The sequence below is a fragment of the Neovison vison genome, chromosome 12 (assembly GCF_020171115.1).
Source record: "Neovison vison isolate M4711 chromosome 12, ASM_NN_V1, whole genome shotgun sequence".
Lineage (NCBI taxonomy): Eukaryota > Metazoa > Chordata > Mammalia > Carnivora > Mustelidae > Neogale > Neogale vison.
The window spans coordinates 147696786-147722054 of record NC_058102.1 but is presented as its reverse complement, the minus strand read 5'-3'; the positions used below and the strand labels follow the sequence as shown (position 1 = coordinate 147722054).

The 25269-nt window shown below is 60.4% G+C and overlaps 1 protein-coding gene across 2 annotated transcripts in view; it reads right to left on the bottom strand.

Annotated features, from left to right (window-relative positions):
• DIP2C (disco interacting protein 2 homolog C) overlaps window positions 1–25269 on the bottom strand; it is a 347920-nt gene that overhangs the window by 69037 nt on the left and 253614 nt on the right. For both annotated transcript variants that reach the window (XM_044229196.1, XM_044229198.1), the window contains 7 exons: window positions 12980–13119; window positions 11893–12029; window positions 10582–10790; window positions 9593–9707; window positions 8938–9139; window positions 4586–4695; window positions 3362–3442 (listed from right to left, as the gene is read on the bottom strand). In XM_044229196.1, coding sequence (XP_044085131.1) covers window positions 3362–3442; window positions 4586–4695; window positions 8938–9139; window positions 9593–9707; window positions 10582–10790; window positions 11893–12029; window positions 12980–13119 — 994 coding nt within the window. The remainder of the gene's footprint in view (window positions 1–3361; window positions 3443–4585; window positions 4696–8937; window positions 9140–9592; window positions 9708–10581; window positions 10791–11892; window positions 12030–12979; window positions 13120–25269) is intronic.

The following is a 25269-nucleotide window of genomic DNA, read 5'->3' as shown; positions in this document are numbered from 1 at the left end:
GTTCAAAGTGAAAACGGGCACAGCTGATGGGGGCCTGAGCCCGGCCCCAGCCGCACGCTGGCAGAGGTGGGGACCGCCCCCCCCGGGACAGCCGGCACGCCCTGCTGACTGCCCGGCGGGGACAGGCCGGTGGCTGGCGGGCCACAGTGGACGGCAATGGCAGGAGGGCTCCTCCTCACACCCCCGCAGAACTGGCTGCTGTCCGTCCGGCCTGTGCCCTCTGGCTGCCAGTGCACCTGACTCATCTTGGAGCGGGGCAGGTGCCCCTGCTCTGACGGCTCCAGTTCAGGAGCTGACCTTCCCTCCAGTTTCGGGAGATCCGAGGCCAAACCCCCACCCGTGACCAGCTTTTCCGTCAGGTCAGAACCAGCAGGCGTGCGCAGGTCTGGAAAGGCGTGTTGGCCCGAGGGTGTGAAAATTCCCACTGACACACTTTAGAAAAGGGGAAGTTTCATTGCGGTGCTGCCCTTTATCTGTGGTCAGTGACCTCTGACACAGTTCACGAGGCTGCTGGTGGCTTTCTAGGAGAGCCCCCACCCTCCAGCAGGCCCTGAGGGCCCCACGGGTTCCGGAGTCAGCGACGGGGACGGGGCGCCCAAGCCGCCCAGAGGGGCTGTGCAGGGTCTGGGAGCGCTCGTCCATGGGGGGCCAAGCTGCTGCCGACTCCCGCTCCCGCAGGCACAGGCCGACCCCCGCCTGACTTCTGGGTGGCTGCTACCACACAGCCTCCTGCCTCCAGAGAAACACCACCAGTGTGGGCTCTGAACACCAACAAGGGGTCACAGGCCTGCGGCCCCTGAAGAGGCAGCCCATGACCCCATCAGCCCCCACGGGAAATGGCGGGGTTTGCCCAGCAGGAGCAGAAACCACCATCCCGGAGCCATCAGGGCTGACCTCCCCTAAAGGAAGCTCCGGGGGATCCTGATGGATGCGGGGCAGGGCGTGCACCACCCAAGCCTGACCCAAACCCAGAACTTTCAGGGTCAAGGTCCGTGAATTTGTGCACCATTTTGAAGTTCAGCATGAAATTAAATAAGGAAGAGAAAACCCGAGGAACTAAGAAAAAGCCAAATAGGGTTTACGTTTTGAAATTCTAAAGACGTTGGTAAAGTTAAAGAAAAGGGTGAAAAAACATGGATGAGGTTTGGTCAAAACACACCTGGTCTCCCGCAGCCTCCTTGGCCGCAGTGACCACCCCGGCCCAGGGCGCAGCCCGAGGCCGCTCTGAGACCCGTGTGGGGCCGCCGCCGGGAGGAGGGGGCCGCGGCCCGAGGATGGGGGCTGACTGGACGCCGCATGCTGCATTTGACAACTCTGCTTTCCGAGACACACGTCCTGCGTGGTCCAGCTAGGACCCAGTTTGCCAGGAAGCGACCAATGGCAAGGGGCGGCGGCGACCACCAGCCCCACGGAGCAGCGGCGCGATCCGGGCGCCTCCGCAGGTGGTGGGCAGGTCCGCAGGCCCGGTGCGCCCGCACAGGCCCTGCCCACTGAGGGCTCAGGCCGCGCTCCCCCGCCCACGTTGCTGTGGGGAAAGAAAGCCCGCAGTGTGCGCACAGCACCCTCCCTGCACGCTGACCCACAGGGGATCCACACTCGACTCTCACTTCCTCCTCACCCCATCCCAATCCCATCTTCTGTAACTTTTTTTTTCCAATGTTTCCTTCCTTTTCCCCATCCAATCTTCTGCTGTCTCTAAGGAAGCGGGAGTCATTTCTGTGACTCAGTTCTCCCGGGATCCAGCCTCTAGCTACATCAGATGGCTGTGGTCACGGGGTCAGGGACGGGAACACCCACCACCCAGGCTAGAGCAGCTCCGGAGGACCCAGGGTCGGGGCATCACCCCATCACCCGGGGGCCATCTGATGGCTCTGCTCCCACAGGGGCACTGGCTCGTTGGGTGCGGCCAGAACAGCTCAGTCTCCCTCCCTGCTGGGACAGGCCCTCTATGAACACGCAGGCATCTCTCTGAGTCTGTGGGTGCGGCAGGGGTGGGTGGACGGGATGGGGACCGCCTCTTGCTGTCTCGCCGCTTGAGTTGACAGAAGGCGCCATGTCATACCTACGAGGCCAGCGCAGTGTCTGGGAAACTAAGCAAAGGGCATAAGCGCTGGAGCAGATGTCCCCCTCCCGGGGGGCAGAGGACGGTCCTCCCTCTGGGTCATCACTCTGCAGGGGCTACTGGAACTCTCTGGAGGACCACGGAGAGGCCACAGAGGAAAAACAGTCTCCAGGACAAATAGGAACAACAGGCAACGTCAGAGAAAGCGATTAGAGGGGAATCTGCAGAGCCGAGGGCCACCGGCACGGCAGCAGTGTCGGGAAGGCGGGGAAAGCAGATCTGTTCTGTACCCGAGGCTGCGGACGGAGTGAATGCAGGGAAGTGGAGAGCAGGGTAGGCACGTTTCAGGGGCTCAGGCAACTGCACAGACCCTCAGGAGCCCCGACGCAGCGCCTCCCGTCGCCATGGGCCTGGGAGCACGGGAGAGTAAGTGCCAGGAACACTGGGCCCAGGCCAGGCGCCGCGACGGAGGCCAGGGTGGCAGGAGCGCTTTCTCAGACTCTTCCTGGGGGACGCCTTGGACAGATTCAAGGACCGAGTGACCCACTGGGTCAACTCGGCACCCACAGCTACTCGAGACAGTTGGGACGTCTGCGGTAAAGACCAGAGGTTGCTTCCGGGAGCTGCATCCCACGGAAACGGGGCTGATGACTGGAAATCCAGCCGCGAAACCCAGTTGTGTGGCTGGTACCGCCTCTCACTTGTCTGAGCAATGACTGTACGTGGCAGGAGGTGGATTTGCACACCCCGATCTTGATCTTTTATGATTCTTAGTGGCTGTGACCTCCTCCAATCTTACATACCCACACCTGTCAGGAAGAACCAAGTTTAAAATCTACTTCTCGGGCTTACTTCCACAGCAAAGAAAAGTTAAGTGTACCAAGACTTTCGCATTTGATTTTTATTGTTAATACTCTTTGCTTGCATACTGAAGGTCTCGTTCTTAAGGTCCCCTGCAGAATGTACTGGATAAGCTCACTTTTCCAACGGGGAACGTCAGCGCGAACCTTCATCACGCTTGTGAGACAGAAGCGGTTTTCTTTCTTAAGAAGGAAAGTCGACAAGGAGAGCCTCACTTTCTACTTACAAAGACGTGGTTTACCGACAAAAGTAAACACAAAAACGTGTCATAGGTCTGAACTGTTCCCTGATTTTGGGGGGAGATATCGCCCCCCAAAATTGCTAAAATCGTGTGAAAAGGCAACAAATAAATGCGAATGACGCCACGTAACACTGGAGTGAAAAGACATAGTGGGAAGAAGAGAAAGCCGCCCCAGAGTGGCGTGCAACGGGCCTCACCCTACAGTTGAGCAGCGTGTACAGGACGTGGTCGGGGGTGGTCTGCGCCCTCCACTGCAGGACCTCCGACAGGAAAAGGAACTGGAACAAAGCACAGGCGTTAGCGTCAGGCTGTCCGAACAGACCGTGCCCGCACAGACACCCTGTGTGGCTCAGAGCAGCGCACTTTCCACGGGGGAACGAGGACAGCCCTGTCGAGCGAAACGGGGAGACTAAGCCAGGGCTCACGGGGTTTTTCCTGGATGGCTTGGAAGGCACTGTGCCCGACTTGGACGCGCCTGGGCAGTGGCGCTGTGCCTGGTCAGGGACGTCTCCCGCCATCTGCCCAGGCTGGGAGACCTGCATTCCCCTTACAGACGGAGCCGCCAGCACAGGAAATCCCTTCTCCTGGGCTTCCAGAAGAGGGTAGTTTCTGGGGGCTACAACGGCACAATCAGTTCGACCCTGTTCTTGTACCGGGTTCTCTTCTATTGGCTATTTCAGCACGCTCACTCCCCGAGGTCGGTCAACGGCACCGCCAACCACACAGACTGGATGCGTCCCGCAGACTCGGGCTCTAGCGAGAGAAGACCAGCCCGCCTCGTCACAAGAAACACGCAGATGCCCCGTAATCTACTTCATTAACAGAATCGACCTGACGTGGGGACGTGGGGACCAAGTGCTTTCAGTGATCGTAATTTACTTGTTACCAAACTGGCAATATTTTAAATGCTCGATTCTGTGACATCTGCTGGTCGCTCACACAGACTGGAGCCTTTGTCCGGTGACTCGTCGGAGTCCCCAAGTCTGAGAGGTTGTGATGGGGAGACAAGCCGATGCTGTGTAAGGTGGGTGTGGCACCGTGTTTCTCCTGCAGCCCCTACGGACGTGTTAAGGACGCCTGGTTCCCCAGCCGGGGTTGTGAATTCACGTTTTCCTGAGTTCCAACAATTACAAGACTGGAGCCTTGCAGCCAGGTTGCTGTGACGCTGTCTGGGCATGAAATCAGGGCTTGCAGGAAGGCGAAAAACACGTGCCATGGGACACTAGGACAGGACAGACATCCAGATGCTGGCCCCAAGCCTCTGCTCGCCCAACAGACACAGCTCCCTTGGGGGGATGATACGGTGCGTCTGCTGGACGGACAGGCCCGAAGCAAGAGGCTGTGGTACACAAGGACCGGCAGACAGTGACACAGCTGCCTGGGGGCACAGGGTTCAGAGAGCTGCCCAGCCTCGCGCTCACCTTGCGGGCCTGGTCATTGTCTTCGATCTGGCCCAGGTCCCTGCCACTGGCCTGTGCGATCCTCTTCCCAGACACCAGGTTCCCCACCATCACAGAGGCGGGGCCGATTTCTAGAAAGAACACAGGGAAACAGGTGAACTTACAACAGCACCTCCCACCGTGGCGTAGCGCCCGCCCTGGGGAAACCCCTCCAAAGGTCATGCTCTGAGCAAGTCTCATTAGAACAGGGCGTCCCAACAACGGCAATGATGGCAAACTCCGAGGTCTTCGTTACAGGCTGGAAATAAGCTTTTGCGAGTCCCGCTGCTTCTATTCTCGTGCTGGGGGGATGCTGAGATCTGAGCAACGACGCAGCAGACAAGGGATGAACACAGACGCATCTCGCTGCCAGCCACCCGGGCTCCGGACCACAGGTGTGGGGCCAGCCCGAGCTGCCGCGGCGGCCGTCTGAGGGACCGCGGACACAGAGTGCTACGCAGGTTTTATAAACACGTCCTGTAACACTGTCGAGGGCTCAGCCATGGCCACTGTCCGTCTCCCGGACGGCACGCTCTGGGCTCTCTGCCAGGCCCGTGGAGAGGCAGACGGCGGAGCCAAGAGGCTCCCGTCCAAAGTTCCTCGGACAACACCATTATGGACTTGACGACCAGCGCTCTTTTCACAGGAGAAAGGCAGATACAGTCCACTCCGATAGCTTTCTTTTCTTTTTCAAAGAAAAAAAGTTCTTCAAGAGCTGCAGAAACTCAAAATTCCTAACTACAAGAAAGTGCAGGCACCCTCTGTTTCTCAGAGTGCTGCCATTCACTGTTCATCACACACACGAATGCGCGTGGAGTAGGTAGGCTCGCGGTTCTAGGGGACCGAGCCGTTGCGTGAGTGCGCAGAGCAGGAGGCGAGGAGGCCGGTACGGACGGGACGGACTGCGAAGGAGGCAGCAGAGATGACCAAGATGCCAGGCACCACTGAACAAGCTTCTTATTAAACCTTTACCAAAGGGCGACCTACAGGCTTCTAAGTCAGGGCATCGGTGCACGTGTTATCGCACGCAGAGAGCTGTGTGTCCGCAGCTCAAGAAGCCTAGATGTGGGCAGAGGTGTGCGGCCAGTGGCTGCAGGCAGCCCGGCCTCCGGCGCGCCCTGGGGAGATGGGCAGGGCTGCCAGCCCGTCCTCCTCTGCGCACACGCGGCCGCCCGGACCTGGGCTGTCAGGAACTATGCCCAACCTCAGAGCAAAGCAGGAGAAGCCCTGGGCTTCCAGGCGGGACCGAAAGCTGGGACCAGCCACGGACACAGGTTTCCGGGCTCCTCCCATGGGCTTCCTCATGTGAGGCCATGTCTGGGAGCCCCGATGCCGGGTTCCGTGTCGCTGCAGAACATGCCTTACAGACTCTGCTCCCCCACGTCTGATTTGTCGTGAGCTCTTCTCTTGGCTCGTAATAAAGAAATTCTGGAGGAGGAAGGGTGTTTCCAGTTAAGAGAATGAGAAGCAAGTGCGGCAGGGTGACGCGTGCACAGTGACCATTGCTGCTGTGTGGACGGAGCCCCGCCCACCGGCCCTGTGCTCCGTGGCTCGGGATCTGTGGGTGAAGCATCCTCGGGGACCACGGAGGTGGGGACAGTCTCGGGACTCCACTCTGGCCTAAGGTGAGCAGAAGTATTCTCCGTGATTCTGTGAAGAACTCAAGTGAGGGAGCAGTACTCCTCTGGGGCAGGCGGGCGGTCCCTCCTTCCTTGACGCTTGTCGCTGCTGGATGCGAAGCTCAGACCTCACGTCTCTCCCCAGCGTGGACTTAAGAAAGCTCCTCTTCCAAGCATGGCTGGGAGACAGGTGCTTTCCTATGGCATTTTCTTGTAAAATGTGTCCTCTACCCAAACTGAGGCTCTCCCGGCCTTGCCGAATGAGGTCAGCGTGTGGGCGAGACTCCCTGCCACACTTGGCTGCCCGCGTGGCCGTCCCGCGGCTCTGATACAATGTATCCTGGGCCTGCCAACCGCCCCACTGTGGTTTCCCCCGGTTTATAATACTGTTGCCGGCCCCACTGGTGGGTTAAAGGTACTTTTAACACTTGTGCTCAGTTAATGTGCTCAGTACATGTATTGTCAGCGGAGCAAATGAATTCATCTGGTAAAAGGGGCAATTGGCTTGTCTACAGTTTATCTGCATTTTAGGGGCTCTGATAGAGGCCTCTAGCAACACCCTCAAGGAAAAACAGCCTTTCTAACTGTCTGCTTGGGCTCTGCGTGCTTGTTCCCAGCGTGTCTCTCCCAAGGGAGCCTCCGAAACCACCTGGTCCCACTCCCTCACCGCGCTCCGGGAAACTGAGGCTTCGGGGAAATGCACCCGTCAGGTCCATTACAGGTCATCAGCCAAGGGAGGAAAGTGGAGCAGCACGTCTCAGCCGCCCAGCATTTGTTAAAAAGTTTTTTTCAGACTAAGAATCACATAAACTTTCAATATTTAACCAGAAAGATAAGACACCAGATCCTGGTAAAAAACGGTTTCCTTAAATCGAATCACACAGAGATTCAGTCCTTCACCCGCAGCAGCTGCGGTCGGTGAACAACCCAGCCCCTCCCCCGCAGCCACCGCGCTCGCTCCCCCAGGAAGCAGGCTGTCCTCTGCGCTCCGACACTGCTCTCCGGACAGAGCGCCGGCGCCTCTTCCCTCAGCCCTGACATCTGGCAGGGGCCCGGCAGCTCCAGAAACTACCACGCATTTGCCAACCATCGCCCGCGGTAAACATCTGTCCTGAGTTCACAAACGATGACCCGTGGGGTCCCCGGAGCTTTTCCGCTCCTGGGCCCACTGGTGGCCGGGCCCTGGGGCTGCGGTGTGTGATGATGAATGGAAGTGAGCAGGGGACTGGGCGAGGGCACTCAGCTCTGCTGGTGGGCACCCCCACCAGCTCCGAGTGTGCACAAGGACACCTCCAGGGGCCCCGCCACCACCGTCCGTTCCACTCACAGACACCCCGTCCCAGACGGAGCCTCTGCTCTCCCTCCCCCAGCTGCTCGTGCTCCGACACAACACTTCATCCCTTCGATACGCCCGTGGAAGGGCAATGCTGTGTGTTGTGGGGACTCTCACGTGAAGCCGTGTGCCCCCTGAATTTAAAGAAATGGATGCTTTGTCAGCTACAACTTCACAGTTTCCTGCAGGAAAGCTATAAACCAGTGACTGAGAGGAAAGAGAAATAAGGGGGTATTTAGTTCAGGAAACCCAGAATGTAAGGAACCCGGGGACAGCATGGCAATCAGATGGAAACCGCAGAGCCGTCTGCCCCGAAAGCAGACAGACTGTACGTGTTTCTGGAGAATCCACGCTTCACAGGAGAGAAAACGCTGCCCCTTCCAGCCGCCACGTGACCGTGTCCGCATCACAGGCACGGCAACAAGGGACGAAGGCCGACCTCGGCTCTACATGAGAGGTGCCCCCCCCTCGCGTGAGGCACCAGAACCCTCACGTCAACCACACAGGCCCATCCGCTCCCGCCTCCAGCCCCACGTCGGGGTGCGGGCCTCGGTCCCTGTGTTCCCAAGTGGGCTGCACCCCACAGCGACCCAGCCGCCTCTGCCAACTCCGCGAACTCAGCCCCGTGGCCACGCCGGACATGGCTGAACATCGCTGCCGGGTCCATCCCTGACCCCGTCGTTTGTGGAGTGGGGACAGGAGAGTGCCTGCCGCACGGGCTCCGTGAGACGGAGTTCCTGTGTACGACACGTGGAAATGATGGCCGCCACGCCGGGAACTCCCTCCGTGGTTCCAGAACACAGCCGCCACCCGTGCCCAGCCACCCCGTGTGCCCCCAGAGGCCCTGGGAGCCCCGCCCGCGTGCAGGCTCCACCTTCCACAGACTTGCCATCGGGTCCCTCTCACTGATAACCGCGTGCGACGGCGAGGAGCACGGTCCATCAGTTGTTCGGAAGACAAGGTCAGACAACGGGTAATTACAGATCCCCAAACCACAAGGTGTGGACACACAGTTACTCTTACAACCGTGACACAATAGCACGCTCCAAGCCGCTTCCCACACCTCTGCGGCTCTGACCCCTGAATCAGCCGCGGGGGACCCGTGTAACTGTAACGTGCGCACAGGCAAGGCAGGCTGCGGGCTCGCTCCCCGGCCAGACCAACGGTCGGCACTTCCTCCGGGAAGGCGGGGGCTCCTTCCCAAAGGCCCCCACCAGTCCGCCCGCCTGCACACCGTGCCGTCCCAGCAGGGCCCCTGCTTCGCACCCTGGGCCGGGCAGGGTCACGCCCTGGGCGCGCGCAGACCAGGAAAGGGACCCCACGGCACCTGCTTCCTGAGAGCCGCTCGGGCTCCGCACCACCCTCCAGCCCGTGAGCTCTACCTGGTTGCTTCTGTCGAGGTTTAGGCAAGTTTGTGACACAGGTATGGGGGCACATCAGGACATTGCAGGGGTGAAGTGAGCCCTCCAGGAAGAGCTGCTTCGTTTCTGACAGGTGGATCCCGCCGAGTGGGGTTTTGGGGAGCGTGTTCGCTGGAACCAAGGCCAGGCAGTAAACCCCAACTTGATGGATGCTGTCAATTGCCTGGAAAGTCACGGGAGAGGGAACCACATGAGCACAGGTACTGCAGACAGACAAGCAGACTGAGTGCCGTCTGCCCCGTGTGCATGCGGCGTCGACGCCAAGAGAAGGGCTGTCTCTCCAAACCCTGCACGTCGGCTAACCATACGTGGGATTTGTGGAACACCGCGCGCCCCGAGAAAGGAACCTGAGCAAGGAAATACAACCTCAACATGAGAAGAAACCCGGTCCCTTGTGACGCCCCCAAGTGAATGGAGGCGGCCAGGTTTGCAGACCCCAGATCCCGACCCTCCGTCTGCTCAGTTACTTTCCAAGCAGGCAGTTACATTTCCCGGTCAATGCCCTTTCTGATGTGGCGGAGGAGGGTCAGGGAGCACAAGGCACCGTTGCCGGGGGCGGCCACAGCCTGACGGACGGGGGGAGGGAGGCGGGCGGGCGGGCCGTGGGAAGAGCTACCTGGAGAACCCTGCTCATCCACTGGAAGCTGTCCTCCTCCGTGGAGTCGGGCCTCTGCTCGGCCACGATCACGATCCTCTCATCGTGCAAGACGGTCACCGAGAACACGGCGATCCTGCGGGCACAGAGAGGGCCGAGTGCGGTGGGCACGCGCAGGACACACACCGGCAAGGGTGCTTCTGTGGTCAGGGGCAGGCAGCCTCGGCTCCGGAGTGGGAACCGTGCGGAGAGCGGCCCGCAGTTCCCGCCGCGGCAGGGGCGGGGGGGCACCCACCCCGTGGGACGGGCCTGCCGGGCCCCAAGATTGGGGAAGCCCCGCAAGCCGCATATGGGGTTTGCTCCTGTGAGGTCGCATTCCGCACGTCAGCGGGAACGTCCCATTAGGGACGGGCGGGTTTCTGCCCACGTGTCTGTCTCACTCGGCCGACGCAGCCTTGTGGGGTCTGACCCCAGAGCATCCCCCGCACCCTGGAGCCTGCACCGTGACAAGGAGCACGGGCCCCAACACCCCAGTGTCTACTACCTCTACTCTCGTTGGCCTGACAAGCGGAAATAAGACTCGAAAGCAGTCCAAGATTTCCTTCAAATTAGCCAAACACGCAGGAGCTGACAGCCTGAACTTAACACGTAGCGTGCAAGCCGGCGGGGAAGGGGCGCGCCAGGGACTCCGTCTCCCCGTACAGGCTGCGGCTCGACGGTTATCTTTCCGTCTTTCTAGATGATCTGCACCCAGACGAATATTTGGCTCTTTTCTTTGTGTATTTACTTTAAAAATAGGCTTTTTAAATAAATGTTTTTACTTCCCATAGGAGGGAGGTGATGAAAGCTCAGGTCTGGGGCTCAGGATACTCCTATGAAACTAGACTCTCGGAACTACTTGGCATGTCAGGGGTCACCGCATCCCATCGGCTTAAGGAATTTGTGTATTTTTATATAAAAAGCACCGTGTACAAACCACCGAGTGCTGCGTTCCCGGAGGGCACACCCACCTTCCCCTGTAGACGAATTTCATGGGCTCCACGGCCAGCGCTGTGGCCACGATGTCGTCAGCATTGTGTCTGCGCCCGCTGACCACCATGAGTCCGTCCATCTTGCCCACCACGAAGACGAGCCCCCCGGGGCCGACGAAGCCCAGCAGGCCCGTCCTGACGAAGGGGTACTCGCCGACAGGGGCCCCCGAGCTCGTCACGGGAAACACCTGCGGACACGTGAGCTGTGAGTGTGGGGGGGGCGCCCACCGGCCCCTCTCCCTGGAGCCGGGCTGACCAGCCATAGTCTGGCGGCGACGCCTTGCAGAAAGCACTGTCCCCGTCCCCTGCCCCTACTGTCCCCCTCTGCCCGCAGGCAGGCCGCCCACCGGCTTCCTTCCAGGGCTTCCGAACCCAAGAAGCGCTACCAGAGGTCATGACGACTGTCTAATGAACACTAATTGGTTCTTCGTTTTAAATCCACAGCATCGAACTGATAAATGGAAAACTGAAAATGCCTTCTACAGGTTGTCAAATGACCCATGTTCATCAGTGTTTCCTTATCAGGACGACATGAGAAAGGAAGCAAATCTCGGGGCGCCGAGCCCACACCCGGTCCTCAGAGCCTGTGCGGACGTCGCAGAGCTGGGGAGGGGGGTTCTAGGCAGACTCCATCTGGCTGGGCTTCAGGGACATTTTGGAAACTCGAGTCCACATTCCACCCAGACGTGTGCACGAGGCAGCACGTTACGGTGTGTTCTGAATGGAAGAGACGGGTCCCCAGACGCCCCCGTCTCCCGTGCGTGAGGTCCTCTGCGTGCGCCCCTCCAAGGGTAAGGCACCAGCTGCACAGGTGGGAGGTCAGCTCCGGGAGCACGGCGGATGGGCGCAGAGGGTACCGCGGCCCGCGGGCGAGCGAGGCCCGTGTGGACTCGAACCGCGAGCCATGCACGCTGGCGGACACCGTGCACACGCACACACCGGCTCCTGCCACGTGCGTGTGTTCACACCTGGCCATGGCAGGGAGGCCGCAGGGGCCCTGGTGAGACCAGGACGGATGTGCGGTGTCTTGGCAGCACTTAGTACACGGGCAAACCTGGGAACAGCGAGATATACAGAAGACCCTTCGCAAAGAAATGATTCTTGCCCTTTCCCAACACTGGCTACGAAGTGAGAAATGCTGAGAAGTCACATTTACTGAAAATTATATAACTGGCAGCAAAAAGCGAGACCATTTTAGTTACAACGAACACGTTCCATCGAGACACTGCCAGCTTCTCGTTCGCGTCTGCGCACCTGCAGGGCCCCTGGAAGGAGCCCCCGCGAACCTACCTCGAAGGTGTTCTTGGTCATGCCCGAGAGGCCGTAGTAGGACGTGCCCGTCGCGATGGCGCATACGCACAGCTCCCCGATCTCGTCCGTTCTACAGAGCTGAGGGACTCCGTCCGGCTTCACAGCACACATAATGGCTGAAAGCAAGACCGGACGCACGGGTCACGTTCGAGCGAGGGACAGAGAGCAAGGGAGACAGACAGACAGACCGGGACGGAAGCCGAGGGGGACAGACGGACAGAGGGAATGGGGGGGACAGAGAGACAGAAACAGGGACTGAGGAATGGGGGGGACAGAGGCCGAGAGAGACGGTGTGGGGAGACACAGAGACACAGAGAGACGGGGCTGGACTGAGCATGAGCGACCGCAGGGGCGCAGAGGCAGCGTCTGGAACACGTGTGGGTATCCAAGGGGGCCGGGCACGCATGTTCCCTGCAGCACGTCCTGAATTTCCCGTAATAGAAGAATGTCCAGTCCTGTCGCTGTGACGTCCGTGACTAACTCAACAGGTGAGTCCCATTTACGGGGAGTGACTTCCGCTCGCAGACGCGGAGGACGTGCGGAGGACGCCCCGTGCTCCCAGCACACGGCTCGAGTCCGTCCGGGCCCGGAGCCAGCGTTCCGGAGGTGGGGGTGTCCAGCGACAGCTGGCACCGCCCTGACCGCTCGCAGGTGCGTCTGTGGCCCAGGTCCCCGACTTAGAAACAGGCTCTTTAGCTACGAGCGAGCGCGGCTGCTCCCCCAGGGCCCCCAACAGGGCTCTCTCACGGTCGGCTGCTAGGCTGGGTGCCGGCCTGGCCCAGCACGTGGGGAGGGCTGCGGAGGGCAGCGGGGCCCACGGCACCCCCGGGGAGGACGACAATGAGGCCCCAGCGTGAGGAGGGCAGAGAAGCCCTCCCATGTTCCCTGAGGCCGCTTTACCACAGACCTTAACGGCTCAGCTGGAATGTTAAGCGTCGCGTCCGCATTCGCGGTGGACGGTCCAGGGACGCCGGGTAGGAGGGCCGGGGCCCACAGAGATGCCAGCGGCCACAGCCGGGGTTCCCACCTCAGCGCCCCGGCTGTCTGCAGCCCGGCCCACACTCACCACCAGGCATGACGAGGCCGACGTCCTGCACGGTGAGCACAGACAGCTTCTCCTCCGAGTCCACGCGGATGACGCCGTAGGTCAGCCCGTGCATGGAGAGGACGCCCCGGCCCGGGGGCTGGTTGCTGTCGTCCGTGGGCCTAGAAGAGCAGTTCTGTCTGAACACGCGGAAGCAAACAGGCCACACAAGGGCACGCGGCGAGGCTGCCAGCCACGATGGGGTCCCTCGGACTCCCGAGTGCAGACGGGATGTCCTGCTGCCCCACGGTCTAGCTCGCCGGGGAAGGCTTCTGCCACGTCCACAGGATGTCACTACCCCTACCTCTGGGTTTCCAGAGCAGTTTAAAACACCTTAGTGGTGTGAAGACCTGCGGTCAGAAAGGAACACCACCTGACTCCTCCCCCCTGTGTCCGGGCCAGATTTGGGAAGTGGCCAGAGGGAGAACGGGTCTCGGAGAAGAGACGGCAGCAGGGAGCCGAGTCGGTGGACACTCCCGCTGCTCCTGCCGTGAGTCGGACGTACACTGTGGGCCGGAATCTGGAATGAGTCCCAGTACGTGCCGGACAAGTTCTTGGGGAAGGTTCTGGCTGAGAGGCATTCTGTAGGGCGGCGGAGGCCCAGGGGAAGAAGCAGTGTCGCTGCCTCTGTCTCCTCCGTGGCCCACGAGCCCCACATGTCTGCTCACTCCACGCCAGCCCCTCCCATTCCTCCGGGACCTTCCGCACCTGCTCCTGCCTCTGTCCCCGCAGGGTTCGAGCAGCAGCAGCAAACCCGTGGGTTCCCCTCAGCGCCCTCCGGGGTTGCTCAGATGCGCAAGGACTCCGTGAAGCAGACACCCCAACTCGCACCTGCACGGCACGTGCCTGGCCCGTCAGTCGCAGCCTCCTGAGGGCAAGTGGGTCTCCCTCTGTCCCCTGCTGCACCCTTTCCCCCGGAGAGGCAGTCTGTCGACTACAGAGTCGTGAAAGATTTCCAAGATAAAATCCAGGGATTTTATCCCTGTAGCTAAAGACCCATGCCTGTGAGCTGAGCGAAGTGAGAGAGCGGGTTGGCTGAGCACCAGCCTGTCACATGCGCGACATCGCTTTGGGATCTAAAAGCTGGAGGACAAACGGAAGTTTGCGGTTTGACTTAAAACAGTATCGAGATTTGTAACGAACCTAAAAACATAAATAAGGAAACACAGAAGTTAAACTGTGCAGAAGGAAGTCTTATTTGAGTCAAGAAACTGGTGTGTTTAAAAAAGAAACCTATGCCATAAGTCACTAATTTCTCAAAACACAAACAATAATAAAAAGGAAGCGCAGGAGAGTCTGGAAACTGAACTGTTATATCCGTTAAGCATCAAGAACAAGGCGCTAAGCGGACGCAGAAGAAAACTCTTCTGTCCCCGGGCAGCCACCTGGAAAAGAGCCCGGACACGGGAGCCTAAACCGCTCTCTAAAGCGAGAGGAGGAGCCCACGGGACCCTGTGCTGCCAGGACCCCTGACCCCTGCTTCTGTCCTCGGCAGAATGCGAAGTGACGGTCAGGAACCGGAAGGCTCAGTACCCGCTGTGCGTTGTGTCCCCAAAGCCTATGGCCGGTCCTGGTCCCGCGACACCGACTGTGACCTTATTAGTGTGAAAGGGGTCTTTGCAGAGGCCGTGGGTTGAGATGAGGTCGTACGGAATGGAGCGGGCACAATCCAATGACCCGTGTCCTCAGGGAGCAGGAGACACAGATGGTATGTGACACGGTGGCCACGGGGCGCTGCGTCTCCAGCCGCGGAGCCACCGACGGGCACCAGCGGTGGGAGGACCTGGAGCAGATGCTCTGCCAGAGCCTCTGGGAGCCCCCGCCCGGCAGATGCCCCAAGACCCGAGACAAAAGTGTCCCCATTTCCACGCCCCCAGCACAAGGCCGTTATGACAGCCCTGGACACGGACACAGCACACAACAGGGCTCAAAGGTGTGCGCACGCAGTTGCAGAAGGCACAGAGGCAGAATCCAGGAGTGGCCGGGAGCAAGGGGTCGGCGGCGACCGAGACCGGCCGCCCACGAGCGCTGGGAGCCACAGGCGCCCATGAGAGTCACGGATGCACGTTCCGTCCTCGTGGTGACGGCACCTGCTTCCCTACATTCCAGAACAGCAAGCGGGAAGCGAGACTCCGGCGGCCCGGCTCTGGACCGCGTTTGCTGAGAGGGTCGTCGGTCGTGTTTACGAGCCGACACGCGGACACGCGGACACACGGACACACGGACTCCCGTCGTACGACTCCGACCTACTGCTTTGCACTCGCATCTAAGAGTCCCTCGCGGGTCACAGAAAACTCTGAGCCCGGACTCTCTCCTCTGCGGACAAAGGACACTTAAACAGTTGGAAGAGAAGCACGCAAGTCCCTGCGACACGGTCCTGGGCTCGCAGGCCACCCCGCCGACGAGGTCCCCCAGTCCCAGGTCAGCGTCCCAGCTCGGCAAGCAGCCCAGCCCCTCCCGCCCGAGCTCCACGCGGCCCCTCCAGTGCCCCCGGGCACTCCGCGCACACGGGCTCAGCACGGCACACGCCCGCCTGCCCCACCTTCCACAGCACAGACCGGGAACCGAGACTCGGATACGTGAACCCGGTCGTCTGCGCCCCCGGGGGGCTCAGAGGGACCCAGACCGACAGCACAGCCCGTGTCCCGACGCAGACAGCAGCCCGTCCCCTCTCCCCACAGCACACTTTCCTTTTGAGGAAACTTCAGAGCCAACACTGTGTGTGAAACACAAGGACGGCGTCCCCGTGGACGCGTGAGGCTCCGGGAGTCCCAGCAAGAGCGCCTGTGCGTGCTCAGCTCAGCCCACGCCCCCGCCTCCCCGGCAGCCACCACCGGAGAGCCTCGGGCGCTTCCGCACGCACTGCAACGGGGCCGCACAAACACGTCTGTCCCCAGAGAACGGCGGCTCCCCGACAAGCACGTTCGTCTCGTCCTGCTCTCCCCCAGCAGAGCTCGGGGGGCCTCTCGTATGTGTGTGTGTGTGACCCCTGGGGGACAGCGCGCGCCCGTCAACCGCCCTGTCCTAGCTGCGGGCGGTGTTCGGTGACACGCGATCACGCATCTCATCCCACTGGTACGTGACGGGCAATACGGCTGCAGGTTCCCTCGCGAACGACACCTGAGCAGCCGCCCAGACGTGCCCCTTCCCACGAGGAGTATCGCCTTCTGATTGACCGTGCACGCGGCGCGGTCCCACGCCGGACGCGGCCGTAAGCACTTCACGTGCCAAGGATGCTCCCAGCAGCCCCGGGAGGGAGGCCAGACCATCCTCCCTGCTTACGGGCGGAGAGAGCGGGGCGGGGCAGCCCCCAGGCCCAACGGAGGGCAGACCCAGGCATCAAGCTCACTCCGGCCTCCAACCCCGCGCATCTGGCCTCGGGGAAGGCCACTTCCCGGCAGTCCTGCCTCCGCACACCCAGACCGACACCGTCCTCAACCCCAAGACGGCTCCTGGCTTGCTGGGTCCAGGCCGTTTGTCGCCGCTGGCTGGGTCTGTGTCCCCTCGGTTCTCAACCACGCCAGCCTGTCTTTCTCTCCATTAACACCTTCCTAGGAAATTAAAAGTCCCAGTAGATTAAACCAGGTGAGAGTGAGAACGTGACCCTGGGAGCAGAATTCCCAGAGATTTCAAAAAGCTGTGTTTCATGATCAGACCCGGGAAGCTGAGCCAGGGTGGGGGGAGCCTGGCCCTCCCGTCAGCCTCCGGGTTCAAGGCCGCGACGGAAGCTCCGGTGTCGCGGAAGCAGGAACATCCCGGCAACTCTCCGGGCGCACAGAGTTCGTGCTCAGGAATATGGCAGGAGGGTAACACGCGGCTGTGTGTGGCTCACCCTGCAATCACGGGCAAATTGCAGGATGGCCCGAGGTAACACACGGAGGACAGAGGTGCACACCAGCCTGGCCATGGGAACGCTCCCGACGGCCAGGGGCTTCACCGGGTTAGCGCGCACACCTGCCGCTTACCTGTCGTGTGCGTCCCACCTGGATAAACGCTAGACAACCCTGAGGTGGTCCCACTCGGTGACACCTGAGACGTCTCAGGGAACGTACCTGCACTTTGCCACCCCCGGCCGTGCTCACAGCCACACCAAGGGTAAAGAAACGCAGTGAAGGAAGGGGTAAGGCATCTGGACGATCTCTCTTCCTGGGGTTTATGGAGAAGCGGCCCCCACATCTCTAAGGCTTCAGCCCCACGGCCTCTCCCTGAAGCCTTCTGCAAGCACAACGGCGAAGATCCTTCCCTGGGTCCCTCGGACGAAGGCAACCTCCAGCTCCAGAGACGCTCGACTCAGAAACACCCAGAGAGCAAAGGGAGCAAAGCCGCAGGAAAGAGCCGCTGCTCTGCCAACACCAGGACTTGCTACAACATTTCTGCATCCACAGCCCGTTGCCATAGAACACACACGCCCAAGCACACACGGAGTCGCCGCAGTAACACTGACGTGAGCCGACGCCTCAGTTCTACCGCGAGTCACGCAGAGGCTCTACGGGTACAGACTCACGTGCGTTCACGTGGCCATGACGTGGCACGGCACTCACGCCCCCCACGGACACGGACTCTGAGGCCTGAAGGGAGGCACTGTGCCGCGCTACACAGCCAGCAAGAGGAAAAGCAAAAGGAGGAAATGCCAGAACGGTGACCTGGGCCAGCAGACTCTGAAATGCACCGGGTGCTGTGCGGGGCTCACTGGACTCAGAGCATACGGAGCCTTCGGTGCCCACGTGGGGTGCACGCACCGGCTGGACACACGGTCTGGATGCACACGCCAGCTGCACACACAGGAGCACACGCGGGTTGTGCACGGGCATCAGAGCGCCTCCTGGAACACGGCTCCCTGCGGAAGACGCTGCTACGCTGTGGGCCATCTGCGTGTGTCAGCGAAGGCCCGCCTTCCGGCCGCGGACCAGGGAGGTCCTCCTCTGTGGACAGAGGGCATCCCTCGTGGGGGGGCGCTGCCGTCCGCAGCGGAAGTTCTTCTGCAGACGCGCGTGAGCTCACGTACTGCAGCGGCCGCCCCGAGGAAGTAACAGCAGAGGTGGAAACGCCCCGTGAAGGGTGCGGAGCCACGGACTCTGTGTACTTGTAACAGAAATACCATTTTCAGGGAACACTCTGGGAACGCGGATTTTAGGAGAAATCCAGTCAAATCCATGCATGTGCTCCCCTGTCAGTGCTCAGCGTGAGGCCTGTGCACAACACAGCGGACGCCCGCACGGACGGCTCACGACAGGGAAAGACACGGGATCGACACGGCGCCCCTCCGAGCAATGAGGCATTTTCTTCCCCTTTCTCTGGCGAGAGCAAGAACCACTTATTAAAAAGCACTTGCTTGAAGAGGTCTGGACGCGAGAAGGGGCCGTTCTCTCCGCCGCGGTCCCATCCAGCTGCTGGTCTGTGGCTTCCAGGTTCTTTCTTGCTGGAGAGACCGTCAGAGGCGCTTCCTCCTCTCAGCCGGGAACCGGACCTGCCCCACGAGCTGTGTGCAAGCTGAGCTCTCCCCCGGGCTCTTGGCTGTGTCTCCGGGCAGGCGCTCGGCGCGCACCGGCGGGGAACCGCCCCGGTCTCTGTGTGTGGGACAGACGCCTGGACCGCAGCGTGCGCCGGTCACCATCCGACCAAACACAAAGCGGGGCGGGACGCGCTCCTGCGGGTGAGCGGGGCGGACGGCTCGCACGAGGCCCTCTGGTACTTGGCTCTTCCACATTCTGAGTCACGCCGCATTGCCGGTTAGGGATGGGGAGTCTCATCTGCCAACTTTCTTATACTCAAAGGAGTTCTAAAACTGTACCTAAGTTCAAAACTTCCGGATTAAAATCACCAACAATGTATTTACTCTCATGTTGCAAAAATAAGATCATGGATCTCCACAGTTGCCTTTCTGGGGGCAGTCAAAGCCGTTTCTGAAAATCCCACTAAAATGCACAGGCTCCTCAGCTATCCTGGCTGGAGTGCCTCGGGCGGAGCGGTCCGAGTCGGACTCTGGATGTGCACCCGGTGCCGGGGTCCTTCCCTCGGATCTTCCCGACTTCTAATGTCCGGGGGACGTTTTCAACATGCAAAATGATTCGGGTGGCAAAGGGGCATCTCTGGTCTCCTCTGGAACTGCCAATTTAATTATTGCTTTACATAATTATTAGCTTTCGCTGCGGATGCATCAAGGTATTGAAATGACACCTTGTGGTTAAAGAGCCGCAGAACACGTCCTTGGTTCAAGCAACACTACCACAACATAGCTTTAAAAAGTGAGTTCTTGGGGTGCCTGGGTGGCTCATGGGGTTAAGCCTCTGCCTTCAGCTCAGGTCATGATCTCAGGGTCCTGGGATCGAGTCCCGCATCGGGCTCTCTGCTCAGCGGGGAGCCTGCTTCCTCCTCTCTCTCTCTGCCTGTTTGTGATCTCTACCTGTCAAATAAATAAATAAAATCTTTTTTTTTTAAAGTGGGTTCTTTCCTCTGCATTCCAGACGCAGAAACAGAACCAGACAGCAATCCCGGGACCAGAAGATCATTTGCTGGTTTTCATTTTACAATTTGCCCTTTGAAAACAATTTCACAGATGTGTTTACACATCACAAAGTTCTATTTCTCCAATATATTTAGTTTTACAAATAACCCTCAAAGAAAAAGGAAACACACAATGTAGACCTGGATGGTGACAGCTTAAACGGAAAGACGATTCAATACCGTGGCAGCACGAGGCTGGAGAGGAAGCAGGGCTCCGGCTGCTGTCCCCGGACGACGGCCAGAGTCTAGGGCTGGCTCCCGGGACCAGCTCCGTACCCTGCCTGCGTTTCAGGTGGGACGTCCGAGAATCCCGCTGAAAACTCGGGGCCCCAGAACCTTCCAACGCACTCACTGTGGTGTCGGTGCCAGGAGTTCTCCTGCTGACCGGAGGAGGGACGTCAGGATAATGAACAGCCATGGTCACCGGCCGGGGACGTCGAGCTCTCTGCTCTGCACAGGCCAGCTCAGATCGGCCAGAGGGGCTGACGGATGTGCCCAGCTGTCCCGGCACAGGCAGGCCCATGGGCGCCTGGTGGTTCTTCCTCAGCCACGCGGCTGGCTGGTCCACATATGCGTCTACAGAAGGAAACCACAGACTAAATGCCCCACCGGTGTGACTAACGGGACACGTGTCCAGTGTCATCTTCAGTGCTGACCACGTGCAGTAACTGGGTTTTGTCCCTAAAAGCTGAGCGGGCCATCAGCGGCTCCGCGCGGCTCACCCAAGTCCAGTCTCTCCGTTTCCCAGCTCAGCTGTCCTGGGAGGGTTACTAAGCCAGGACGAGGGAAGAAAGGGGACTGTCAGTCCTCAAACCCACCGGAATGAGGGGTCATCACAGCTCCCTTGAAGGGGGCCGGCTTTTCTTTGCAACAAAATCAGGCGACCTGGCAGCCAGATACTTTTTTCTTTGTAAATCAGCCAACAAGCAGAAACAGACGTTGAGGCTGTAGCCGCTCCCACGCCGGGCTCGGGGAAGACGCGCAACTGAGCGCCCATTCTGTCGTCGCCCTGGAGCACAGGGCCGTGGACCGGCCATCCCGGACCCCTGCTCGGAGCAGCTTGAAAGGGACGAAGAAGGCGGCCTCGCCTCTAGCCCGGCTTCTGCTGTGCAGGCACGGACATTTCCAAGTGTCCCTGTGCTGGGGGAAGAAATCAGCCAGTGTGAAGCTACGAGTGTGGGCTTGTTCGCGAAACAAGAGTCCGTCCCAACCTCTGCGTGGATGGTCACTCACGTCCAACACCGGGAACGGGGTCTTCTTACTCACAGAGAGGGACGTGCTCATAAACTTCAAGAGCTGCTGCTCTGTCCTGTCTGTTTGAAAATGTCTCACATAGGACTGGTCAGCGAAGGAAGCAGGTTCTACACGTGAGCACCCCCTCCTCTCTGGACGGACCACCTGCCCTCGCCGCCCACACTCACCCCCACACAGGGCTCACGGTGGTGGCTTCATCCGTGGGGCCACCGGTGTGCAGCAGTGTCTCCCATGGACGGGGACAGCCACCAGACTGCGGAACGGCACCCGGCAAGGGAACAGACGGGGGACAGCTGCCGCACCCAGAGGTCTGTCTTGATTTGGGTCCCGCCATCATTCCGAATTCTACGGAGAACGCTACAACTGTACCGGGGCTCCTTCGCCTTCCTGTCCCAATCCACCTGTGAGCCTGGGAGAGGGAGCCCACCGCGGAGCACGCGAGCGCGGAGACGTCCCAGCCAACGGGGTGGGAGCCCGGGCGGGGCTCTGGGGGACCCTCGCTCAGAGCCTGGCAGGGCCGAGGGCACTACCTGTGCTCACGGCTCTGTTCTCAGGACTCCTGACCGTGCACAGCGACTCACATCCGGGGGACGTAAGATCTCCCACCCCTGCTCTGGGGTCCTGAGCTGCCGTCTCCACACGCGTGTTAGTGCGTCAGTGTGGACGCACCAGGCTGCTGCCCAGGACCTCCCGTCCGACCTCCACGCATCATCTCGGGACCCACCCTGGGGCGCGGAGGGGGGCGCGCAGTGGGCAGTAAGGACACGGCCCTCCTGCTGCGGCTGTCTCGGTGGGCGACCGGAACACGACACCAAGCCCCAGGCCCGGAGCGGCGCCGGGCCTGCTGTGTGCAACGCCGCCGGCCGACGGGCGCACACGAGTCCCTGGGGCACCGCGAGCTACAAACCCGCCGGCTCACCAGGACGCCCGTGAGCAGGACCTGCACGCGCTGCGCATCTGTCCCTCACGGCTCTAGTTACCAAGTGCTCATGGGGCTGGGACGGACGAGCCACGGAGACACCAGTAAGTCCCAGAGCACGGGAGAAGGTGTAAACCTGAAGGAGGGCGACGAGCCCGGAGGACCGCGGTCGGGACGCCGGCAAAGGCAGGCTGTGCAGAGGGAGGGAGAGAGCATGGCCAGGCCTCGGAACCCCAGCACCCCTGCAGGCCAGCTGCCCCTGAGGGGCCGGGCCGTAGGGAGCCGGGCAGCCGGACGGCCGGGCCGTGCGTCCACAGCTTCCTCTGAAGGAACGTGGGGCCCACGTTACCCGGGCAGGGGGCACTGGAATCCAGTTCCACTCTGCCTGCCACCCCCTTCCCACAGTGGAGCGGCCAGAGTCACAACACGGACATCAGTGTCCAGGCTCTGCACGGTCCTGCATCTCCCCGAAGTCTTGGGGGGACGGGAGACGCGACGCGGCCTGCACTGGGCACAAGGGCTCCGACTGCTGGACCAAGGGCTGACGGCCGGGGCGGGGGACCCGGGGAGTGCTCATGTGATAGCAGACCTGCGTGCTCACACCAGGGACCGGGTGTGTGTGCACTTGTGTTTGCAGACACACGTGCTCACACCAGGGACCGGGTGTGTGTGCACACATGTTAGCAGGCACGTGTCTTCATATCAGGGACTGGGGAGTCTGCACACATGTGAGCAGACGCACGTGTTCACAGTGCGGACCAGGGAGTGTGTGCACACACGTTAGCACACACACTGTTCACATCTTTTCTTGGCAGGTGGAAAAATCGAGTTTCTCAAAGGACTGGTCCACGGGGACACGGCCGAGTCAGCCGCTGAAGGACCTGCCTTTCCTGGTGCACAAGGTGGCCCTGGGGTCACGATGACACTCTGAAGCGCCCTGACTTACTGCTCCAGGAGACAGTGCACGGGGGACACCAGAGCATCGGGGGGCCCGCCGGCGGCCCCTCTCACAGCGCAGCCTGGACTGTGTCCACGGGACCCACAGATTCTCTCCCGGAGGGAACGGCGAGCACACAGTTTGTGACTCCATCACCCCACGGCCCCCGGGGGCACGAGCCACGACGCAGCTTCTCAGCACGTGGGGCCCGTCTGCAGCTTCGGGCCCAGACGTCACGGATCCTCGCCCGCGTGAACCAGGGCTGAGCAGAGCGCTGTGCTCCGGGGCCGCTCGGGCGCGAGCGCGCCATCAGAGGCTGTTTCCCCGGGACCCAGGGTGTCTCCGGGACACGAAGGTTCAGCCAAGACCACGCGGGCACAGTCCCAAACGACTGATTTCAAGAAACGCAGCATGACTTCCAACGCCACCTGCGCCTGTGCCCGCTTCGGGCATCTCTGCAGGGTTTTTCTCCAGATTTTGAAAATATCTTTCTACTTCAGTTCTGGTCCCAGATACGGACGGGCGTGAAACCATAGCGTTTAACGGCTCTCTGCTGCCGATGAGGATCTTTTCCAAAGTTATTTTTGTTTGTCTCTAACCAATATGTCCGTTGCAAAACACAAATACTTTAGTGTTAAAACTAGACCTTTCCCCGTGTATCTTACGGCCCCTCGCTTTATGCAGGAGCAAAGTGGCAGGGGGGACACTGCACTGTCCGCAGGAGTGACCGTGAGGCCCGGGGCCAGCACACCGTTGTGGAGAGCCCGCAGCTCACACCGGGCCGTCCCCAGACCGGGCTCGTGTCTTTACTGTAAAACGGGCAGCCCCAATGTCACAGCAAAACGAGCGGACACATTTACACCATCACAGCTTCGGCAAGGCTAGGACGGCGCAGACGATGTCTGGCTCGTCTGTCCCTCTGCAGCAACCTTGCTCCCCTGCCGGAGGCCAACACACGAGCCACCACCGACCCACGTGAGGCGGGAACGGGGTTCCGCCCGCGGCAAGCGGGTCCCGGCGACAGTCTCCGCTTTCCCTCCCACACCTGTGCCAGGCGCAGTGAGCGCCCACGCCCGGTTCCCGAGCACCGAGCGGGTGGCAGGTCGGCGGAGAGACCCGGAAGGTGCCAGCGACCCTGGGACTCTGGGAGAAGACGGCGTCTTCACGTAGAGAAAGAGCTCGGGGCGAGCCAGCGGACGGAGCCGACGTTACAGCGGAGTCTGTCAATAAGTGGGTTAGACTCCACCTCAGGAAAACCAAGAGTTTCTTCTGTTAGTGACGCACCTGTTGGTTGTAGGGAACGTCTCTGAAGGACGTGACATCAGTCTGTCAGTCAACGGCGGCTGAGGAAAAGCGAGGCTCTCTGGGCACAGAGCCGGGAGCTCACGCAGACGCGGCCCGTGCACGGCCTTCTCAGCAAAGGGCCGCGGGGCCTGAACATTCACGGGGCTTCCTGTCAGCTGCGCCGCGGCCGGGCGCACAGGACCAGGCAGGCACGGCGGTGGCCAACGAACCTCAGCACGGGCGCGGGCCGTCGGGCCGGTGACTCCGGGCCCTGCGCTCCTCTCCCTCCGCGCGGGAACAGCACGTGGCGAAGCCTGTCGTGGCCTGAGACGTGCGGTGTGTCCTCCCAGGCCCCCACGCGGGTCCTGCCTTGCTCACGCTTACGTGCCCCGCAGACAGACACCCACGGCCCCGTCGGGCTGACGAGAGAAGGGCCGGGAAGCAGGAGGAGGAGAACCGAGGCAGTGTGCTGGCCGCCTCCTCCGCAGGCACTTAGACCCCGCAGCGTCCGAGCCCCCAGGCTGTGCACGCGGGCCTAACGCAGGCTCCCAGGGGGAGGACGCGTGTGGGGTGAACCCAAGGTTCTGCAGAGAAGGGGACAGAGCTGCTCTACTGTGCCCGGGCCTCCTTCCAGGTCCTAGCCACACAGACCTTTTTTTTATTATTATTAAATTTATTTATTTTCAGAAAAACAGTATTCATTATTTTTTCACCACACCCAGTGCTCCATGCAAGCTGTGCCCTCTATAATACCCACCACCTGGTACCCCAACCTCCCACCCCCCCGCCACTTCAAACCCCTCAGACTGTTTTTCAGAGTCCATAGTCTCTCATGGTTCACTTCCCCTTCCAATTTACCCAAATTCCCTACTCCTCTCTAACGCCCCTTGTCCTCCATGCTATTGGTTATGCTCCACAAATGAGTGAAACCATATGATACTTGACTCTCTCTGCTTGACTGATTTCACTCAGCATCATCTCTTCCAGTCCCGTCCATGTTGCTACAAAAGTTGGGTATTCATCCTTTCTGATGGAGGCATAATACTCCATAGTGTATATGGACCACATCTTCCTTATCCATTCATCCGTTGAAGGGCATCTTGGTTCTTTCCATAGTTTGGCGACTGTGGCCATTGCTGCTATAAACATTGGGGTGCAGATGACCCTTCTTTTCAGGACATCTGTATCTTTGGGGTAAATACCCAGGAGTGCAATGGCAGGGGCATAGGGAAGCTCTATTTTTAATTTCTTGAGGAATCTCCACACTGTTCTCCAAAGAGGCTGCACCAACTTGCATTCCCACCAACAGTGGAAGAGGGTTCCCCTTTCTCCACATCCTCTCCAACACATGTTGTTTCCTGTCTTGCTAATTTT